Source organism: Zea mays, chromosome 8 (genome assembly GCF_902167145.1).
Source record: "Zea mays cultivar B73 chromosome 8, Zm-B73-REFERENCE-NAM-5.0, whole genome shotgun sequence".
In the NCBI taxonomy this organism is placed as follows: Eukaryota; Viridiplantae; Streptophyta; class Magnoliopsida; order Poales; family Poaceae; genus Zea; species Zea mays.
The window spans coordinates 102789676-102798403 of NC_050103.1; the positions used below are offsets into that span (position 1 = coordinate 102789676).

At 45.2% G+C, this 8728-nt stretch overlaps 1 protein-coding gene across 4 annotated transcripts; it reads right to left on the minus strand.

The window, feature by feature from the left end:
* Positions 1 to 1890: 1890 nt before the first annotated feature.
* LOC100284739 (fructose-1,6-bisphosphatase, cytosolic) lies at positions 1891 to 5142 on the minus strand. Of its 4 annotated transcripts, none has more exons than XM_035961491.1 (11): positions 4569 to 5142; positions 4112 to 4186; positions 3951 to 4012; positions 3779 to 3845; positions 3510 to 3623; positions 3319 to 3405; positions 3112 to 3182; positions 2960 to 3025; positions 2658 to 2744; positions 2370 to 2554; positions 1911 to 2262 (listed from the first exon to the last, which is right to left on the minus strand). In XM_035961491.1, exons 1-10 carry the CDS (start codon positions 4773 to 4775, stop codon positions 2401 to 2403), a joined length of 990 nt encoding a protein of 329 aa, XP_035817384.1. In that variant the 5' UTR covers positions 4776 to 5142; the 3' UTR covers positions 1911 to 2262; positions 2370 to 2400. The 4 variants fall into 4 exon arrangements, with proteins under 4 accessions (XP_023156549.1, XP_035817384.1, XP_023156550.1 ...); NM_001157634.2 differs by having other exon boundaries at positions 1987 to 2262; positions 2479 to 2554; positions 4569 to 5027; XM_023300781.2 differs by having other exon boundaries at positions 1891 to 2262; positions 2479 to 2554; positions 3779 to 4012.
* Positions 5143 to 8728: the final 3586 nt, after the last annotated feature.

An 8728-nucleotide genomic window follows, 5' to 3' on the forward strand; every position in this document is an offset into this window, starting at 1 on the left:
ACCCTGTTGTTTTGTCGACCTACTTGTGGCCTGCACATCTGCATACTGCTGCTGTTGGTCACGGAGTTTCTGCTTTAAAGTTGGGCTGTCGTGCAACTTGGGATGTGCTAGCTGTTAGGGTACTCTACCTTCTCGAATATTTATCGTCAGGATATTTATCATCCGGTAGTTTATTTTTAAACTAATCAGCCACAAATAAAAAAAAGAACGGAGAAACTATTTCTTTCAGTTTTTTCTTATACGGTGTACACGGGCAACAACTACAACTTCAAATGTCAGGGAAGCAACTACTACTACCAACTTCTTAGACTTCTTCAAATGCCAGGGAAGCAACTACTACTATGGCTTGTTCGGTTCCCGTAGAAACATGGGCTCGAACGATTCCTAGCAGGATTATTCGTATAATTATTTATATAAACAGTTGAAACGATTTCTGTACGTAATCCTGAACAAACCAATGTCAGGGGGTAATAAGTGCATCTTCAGCAGAAAAACAATCGATAAATTAGGCTGAGTTTATATTAGTTCAAAAAAGGAATCGATAAATCAAATAGAGTCTCTCAATTGTAGAAGGATTTTTTAAAAACACACTCGCAAATACCTCCACCATTATCTATAAAGATACTGCAACATGTGTTGTACAAATAGAAATAGGCTATATTAAAAGCAATATAACTAAAGACTTGTTCCATCGTTCGTTTGTTCAGCTGATTAAAACTTATACTCTTTCTGTTCTTTTTTATTTCTCACGTTTTAGCTTGAAAATAAACTAGCGGACAATAAATATTGAAGAACATAGATAGTATAAATTAGAGAAGCAAACCAGCTAGAAATTGTTTCATGGTTCCTTTCTAGAAAAAACGAACGACCGCTAAGTATATTTCTACTAAGTAGTTTTATCCTCACGAATTCTAGAATGAGGGTGAGGTAAAAATCCTGTAAATCAAGTCTTATAATAATCTGGTCAATTTATTCACTAAACCCTTACAGTTGCATTCAAAAAAATTGTACGATGTATAGAGATGAAACACTTGAGAGACATGCCACATTCAGAGGGAGATCACCTCTGAATTTTAGTCCTTGCTATTCGACCCTGAAGATTATATACTATACATCCTAAAGGTTGAAGACACATGTTGTATTATTTTTCCCATTATGAGTTTTTTTTCTAAAGTTTCTCATATATGATTTTTAACGAGGCAACAAGTACAAATCATCGAGTGACAATTATGCTCTCTTTTCTCCATTTTTACTACTAGATTCATCGAGTGATATTATGCTCTTTTTTCTCTATTTTTTACCACTAGATTTTCGGAGTTTTGATGAGACATAAGTAATCACCGCACTCGTCTAAGGGGGGATGTTGAAAAATCCTAAAGGAGATCTTATAGTTTAATACCGAAACTACACTTGAGGGCTAGTTTGGATACTCTAGTAATGAGAGGGGTTCAAGTGGATTGAGATGTATTATGGGAGTTTTTAACTTATTGGGGATTTATACACTCTCTAATCCCTCCAAACCACTTCAATACTAGAGTACCCAAACTAAGCCTGAGGGGTTTATAGTTTGTATGAAAGCAATTATACACTAATACACCCTAATAATAAATATAGAGAATTCTCCTATATCTGTCGTGTGTTCCTCTGGCTTGTACATCTCGCATCTCTACTGCTGTCGAGAGTGTTCCTCTGGCTTGTACATCTCGCATCTCTACTGCTTTCGAGAGGGCTGAGTTCGAATCAAGGATCTGCAACGACTATGCTTTGGAGCGTCACAAATCCGATGAACACGACATTAAGACTGAAGTATAACTGCACAAGGTTCTTTTTTTTGTATTTTGTTGGAGATAAACTGCACCAAGTAATATGTCTTCACATAAACTCCCTCCGTACATGAATCCAAAGTTGCATTAAGGAATCACGAAAGCACGTTAAATTTGTGTAGAAGGCAACAACATAATAAATATCTGATGGATATATCCAACCGGGGAAACTATGCGCTTTTTATCCTCATGCAGAAAGATCAAGCAGTGTTGTTGTTTTTTTTTACAAACTCTTTTATTATTTTATTACAATCTATAAAGATCAAGCAGTTGACTCTGAAGCGTACGGTGCTTTTGATCTCGCTCGTTTCCTCAGGCAGAAAGGTCAACCGCTGTTTGACATTGAAGCGTACAGTGCTTTGATCTCCTCAACGTCATCGTAGCTCCCGAGGAACACTGGGGATCTGTCGTGAAGTTTAGCGGGAGCAAGTTCAAGCGCCTGCATTATAAATTTAGCAGGAGCATTTTCAGTTATATGCAATGCCAACCACTGGTAAAAAAAAACATGGCATGTTAAAATAGTGCTCTTTTCTTAATAATTTCAACCTGTAAAAGTGTTGAAATTCCCCCTGATATCTCAGGCAAATGTGATAGCTCTAGCATCAAGATTTTTCAGTTGGGGATTGGGGTCTGAGAAAGGGAAACTGAAACACACCCGTTGTTTGCCTGTGAAAGCCTGGCCTCCAGCTTGTTCCATCAGGAATGACATCGGGAAGACTTCATACAGAACGCTGCAATTCCACATAGAACCAACCAGTGTGAGGACAGGAAGCTAAACTACAGTCCCGGGAGTAGTAATAGTAAGTAAAAAAAAGATTGTTGTCTTTGTTATACCGTAGTTTCCCGTTTGGACTCTTCTGGTCTGCTGGGTACAAAAATATGCCCCCGTATAGTAAGGTGCGATGGACATCAGCAACCATACTGCAAACCATTCACAAGGACCACAAGTCCACAACAACATAGATTCAACCGTTTTAGTTAAACAAAAAAAAAGAAGAAAAAAACGAGTAGATACCAATAGCTTGAGCAAGCACTATTATTCTTAATAAAACTTCAGACACATTCAATTCATGACCGCAGAAGAAAGCAAACTGTGAGACACCGGTATACACAGTCGAGAACGAGCAATGGATCACCTTCCGATATATCTCAAGGATCTAGGCGGTGAACCATCCTCAGGATACTTGCATTTCTCCACGAATCTGAAACGGCATAAAATTCAGCCTGGCTTGTTACGAAATCACAGTAGTAGTTTTTGGACAGAAACGAGCCCCCTAGCTCGTCGTACTTGGCTGTAGGCCCATCCCAGTTTTTGGCGTTCCCTTCGTTGACTGAATAGATCTTCCCTTTCCTTGGTATCTGCACAAGAAAAGAACGAAGCACGCACAAAACGTGATACCCAAACTCAAGTAGTACCATTTTGTTTTATAGTGCTAACCAGGGGTATCGATCAGCCAGGAAAGAAAAGAAGTGTGGAGTTTTTTTTATCATTAACCTTGATATTTGGATGAGTCAAAATGAACTCTCCAAGGGAAGGATCGAGAGTGAAGCCATTGACTCCGTTCCCAGTGCTCAGCACAAGCTGCCATAGTTGGTAACGGCAGTCGATACAGTTATAAGACGAGTCGAAGTGAATTGGCCGGCCGGGGCGTAAAAACTAAAGTGGATCTAGCAATAGATAGTTACCGTGCATGAACTCCCGTACATGCAGTAGCCAGCAGCAAGCATGTTTGTTCCAGGCTGCAGCACATCCTCCAAGGTCACGTTGTCCTTGTCTTTGACCATGTAAATCCCAAAGATCTGCAGAGAGCAGAACCGAATATAGCAGCATATATATATATATATATATATATATATATATATATATATATATATATATATATATATATATATATATATATGATATATCGATGGTAAGAAGGTTTGAAACACCACCGGGAGTGACAGTGACACACCGTTCCGATTGAGACACCACAGTCGATGTTGGAGGAGCCATCCAGCGGGTCGAAACAGACGCAGTACCTGAACAGAGAGAGAGAGAGAACTAACACGCGATCAGGGAAAGCGACAGTACGGCGTTGCGGAACTTTTACGAGGTCGGGATGGAGGAGCAAAGGATTGACGAACTTCCCGCGGAGGGCCGGGTCGACGAAGATGGCCTCCTCGTTCTCTTCAGACACGAGGACACACTGCACGCAAGAAAGCGCAGAGTGCCAAAGTCAATGCCTAAGCCGAGAACCTGGGACGTGTACGGGTGTATGTGTATGTAGTGTAGGAGAGCGCGTTACGGTGCGGCCGCTGCTGACGAGCGCCTTCACGAAGACCTCGTTGGACAGTACATCCAGCTTCTTTTGCTCCTCGCCCTGTATTTTTTTTTTGGGGTGGCTCCTGAATGTCAACGACGAGCAGCTAGAGCAGGTAAACTGAAGAGAGAAAAAAACTGTGCCAGATAGACGAATATCGTTTGGATCGTGCGTGCGTGTGTTGAACTGTTGATTGAAGAGCAAGAGCAGTCTATTCTTGCGTTAGAGAGCATAGTGATCGATGGATTCGATGCATGGTAGTAGGTTCCGTTCAGCTAAAAAGATGCAGCATGCAGCTAGGAAGAGGTCCATCTGTGATAAGCCCCGGGCCCACCGTCAGGGGGGGGCTCAGTAATTCAGCAGAGTACGCACGAAAGGCGCGGAGTGGATGGTGATCGTCGGGGCGGGCGAGTCAGTGTGTGTGTGGTGGTGCCGTGCTTGCCTGGACGTTGGTCTCTCCGGCGAGGCCGATGAGCTTGGCGAGGCCGGCCTTGTTGACCGCGGCGGCGACGAACTTGCAGCCGAGGACGATGTGGGAGAGGAGGATGGTGAAGTCGCCGCGGGACTCCGGGTGGCGGCTCTGCTCGTTGAGCACGTGCCGCGTGATCGTCATCAGGTCCGTCCGCTGCGCCTCCGCCGCGTGGTCCATCTCCGCGTCCGGCGGTCGGTTCCCCGGCCCCTCGCCCGCTAGGTTTTGGGCTGGGTTGGGCTGGGTTGGGTTGGGGGAGGTACACGTGACGTGAGGCTCTGTGACTGTGAGGAACCGAGGAGGGATCGGCAGATGACGATAGGAGATGGGCGGCGGTTGGGATGCCTTGTCCTGTGGCTCGAGTCGACGGGGGAGGGGCTGGCGGTGGCTGGTGCGCTCGTGTCACGGCCGGAGCGGAGCAACAAGACGGCGCCGGTCCCGCGGTGCGAATTGGCAAGTTGTTGGGACGTGGCTTGAAATAGGCGCCGGGGCGCGCGTTGGTGGTGCTGGGCGGAGGACGGTGGATGGGGAATGCGATGGGGTGTGGGTTCCACGTATGTGCCGCATGGGTGCGGATATCTACGGCGATAAATGCTCAGGAAGCTGAGCCTGACTTGGTGCGTCGGCACGGCACGGCACGCCGCCGGGTCAAGAGAGTAAGCGTGCGTGTCCGAGAAAACAGGGCAAATGCCCATTGGCCTGGCTGCAAATAACAGGATTCACGGTTGGATCATTCGCTGCTGTTAGCCTGTGAACTGTGATGCCGGAGTGCACTTGTGTTGACGAGGCCCATTTGCAACTGCGCTGCACAGCCATCTGCGTTGGAACGCAGATGCGAGCCTGATTCAGCTGGCAATTGGCGCACGGGACACGCCACCTCGCGCTTTGGGCGCTCGGCAGCGACGGGGAAAGGAAAGGAGACGATGCGAATCCGATGCCGTGGGGGCAAAAGAGTTGGCTTCTTTGCATCTATATGGCTCTAGATTCTGCGTCTCTTTCGGGTCCATTTTTATTTATGGGAATAGAATCTAAATTCAAATTTATTTTTATATTAGATTCCAGTCTATTTACTGTTGGATTAACGTGGGTCTGCCCAAATTAATATTCAATGCTAAGGCCCACGTTAAATATACGGTATACTAATACTTTAGTATCATAAGTTCGAGGAACAAATCAATCAAATCAACTTAAATAGGTGGATCATTGACACATCTATTGAGAAGTTGAGAAAAATGATGAAAGCCTGCCACATGCGCGCGCGCGCGCGACACCAGCCGGGACGTGGTCGTGGTAGATTGGACCTTGGTTCGAAGTACGTTACTGGTTGTTTCCTGTGTTATGGCCAGTAACGGATGGGCTGTAATGACTGGTTGTCGTCTAGTAACGGACGTCTATAATGGCGTTAGTTTCTGATTGACTGTAACGGTAGCTCTGATGGCGACTGTTACTGTCCGTTCGCCTCCCTCTGCACCTATACAAATACATAGGAGGTGATGCTGCTTCTGGTTACACGCGAACAGTCTCTCGTACGTGTTGCACACTGTCCATTCCCGTCCCACCTTCTGCGAGCACAGAGTGAGTGGGAGAGCAGGCCTCCGAAATCATCGTCCGCACTTGCACGGGTGTGCGGGCGATCGAGTTCTTGGGGAGCGTACTCGCTACTGCTCGCTTCGTCCGCTCGACCAGTGCTGATCAGGTTCCTCGTCGCCGGCGCCGTTCGAGGGACTATACTGCGTACATTTGCCTACATCGAATGCGTACGACTACATTGAACATACACACGAGATGTCTCGTGTGAATGGAGCCACTAATGCCTTGAGCATCGGTCCCTCCGCGGGGTACACTCTGTTCTTCGTATTTGTATATATTTTACTATTGTTTACTGCTTATGTGAGTAGTGATACACATATGCACATACATGTCGTGACATACATCACTCTATTTCTCTGGTTTAAATTAAAACTGAAATTGCATATTTCTCTAACAATCCAAAAACATGATATTAGACATTTTTTGTTAATGGTTTTGCTGCTGCGTTAAAACCAAGTGAACTTTTTGATGGGACATTTTACAAGAGATGGTGTAGTAAGATGATATTGTGGTTGACTGCAATGAACTGCTATCACGCCGCACAGGGGAAACCCAAACAGTCCTGAAGAGGAGAGAATGTTCGACGTTGTCGATAACCTGTTTCGAGGCATCGTGATTGGTGGTCTTGCCTACAAGTATATTGATTCTTATCTAACGTGCACATCTGCAAAAGAGTTATGGGATGCATTAGATGAGAAGTTCGATGTTTCTGATGCTGGTAGCGAGCTGTACATCATGGAGCAGTTGTTTGACTACAAAATGGTGGAAAACCGTCCTATAGTTGAACATGTTCATGAAATACATGCACTGGCTAAGGAACTCCAACAATTCCCATGTGTCTTACCTGACAAGTTCATGGTTGGCGACATTATCGCTAAGCTGCCACCTTCTTGGACGGATTTTGCTACCACTCTAAAATATAAGAGACAAGAGTTTAGCGTGACTGAGCTTATTGGTTCTCTTGATGTTGAGGAGAGGGCGGGAGCAAAAGGCACTCATTGAAAAGGAGTTAAGACTTCTAGTGCCAATATGGTACAAAAGAATAACTTCAATGCGTCACATGATAATAAAAAGAAGAACAAGCAACAGAATGTCATGAAGCCCAAGCAGGCAGCCTCGTTTAAAAAGAAGAACAAAGGAGCTGGTTGCTTTGTTTACGGGAGTACTGATCACTGGGCAAGCGCTTGTCCAGATCGCAAATTTAAGCAAGAGAAAAAACCAGCTCATGAGAAGAAAATAGTAAACATGGTTGTTAGCGAGACTGAAGGAACTTTGGTGTATGATAATCTTTTACCTAGTGTTCTTTCAGTGTGTCAATCCCCTGAGTGGTGGGCTGACACTTGAAAGTCGCCTAGAGGGGGGTGAATAGGCGAAACCTGTAAATTATAAACTTTGAACACGACCTTTGCCCGGGGTTAGGATTAGAAACAAATAATACTGAATACGGAGTGCGGAAGATAGTTCTTCTTGCGATGAGTTGCTCAATCAATGCGGATAACTTTGGAAGCAAACCTAAAAGATTGTGAGCAAGAGAACTTTCAAGAGAGGGGAGAGGAAGAACCAAATCGCGTAAAGATCAACACAAATGAACACGACGATTTGTTTCCCGAGTTTCGGTTCTAATGAACCTACTCCCCGTTGAGGAGGCCACAAAGGCCGGTTCTTTTTCAACCCTTTCCCTCTCTCAATCGATCACCTAGACCGACCGAGTGCAGTCTTCTTAATCTCAAGGATCACAAAGACCTCGAAAGGATCACCACACACTTAGGTGTCTCTTGCTAGCTTTACAAGTCACTAGAGAGTTTAGAAGGAGATGAAGAAAGCACAACCAAGCAACAAGAGCAACAAATGAAACACAAATCACACTCTCTCAAGTCACTAATCAGTATTGATCACTTGTCTTAATTGTGGCACTTGGATAGGGTTGGAAGCTTTGAATGTGTCTTAGAATGAATTCTTTGCTCTTGTATTGAATGTGGAGAGCGGAAAGCTTGGATGCTTTGAATGGTGGTGGTCGGGGGGTATTTATAGCCCCAACCAGAATTCTAGTCGTTGGTTGTAGCTTTCTATCGACGGGCGCACCGGACAGTCCGGTGCCTGCCACGTCAGTCGCCCGTTGGATTCACCTGCCCGTGTGGTGCACCGGACAGTCCGGTGCGACTGACTTTATCTGACCTTCTATCCTTTTCTGACATGGTGGCAGTCGACCATTGGAGAAGATGACCGTTGGCCGTGAACTCACCGGACAGTCCGGTGCACACCGGATAGTCCGATGAATTTTAGACGTGGAGCGCTGAGTTTTCCCGAGAGCGGCCTGTGCGTCGGGCGCGCCATCTTGGCACCAGACACTGTCCGGTGCACACCGGATAGTCTGGTGCACCATAGGCTAGTGCAAGTATGACTCGCCCCATATTTAAAGAAGTGGTCCATGGGTCATTTTTCTTATAGATGTATTTGAACTTTATGCACCTGAGAAAATATTAACTAAGCAAACTAGTTAGTCCATGGGTTTTGTGATTGTCGTCAAATACCAAAATCGATTA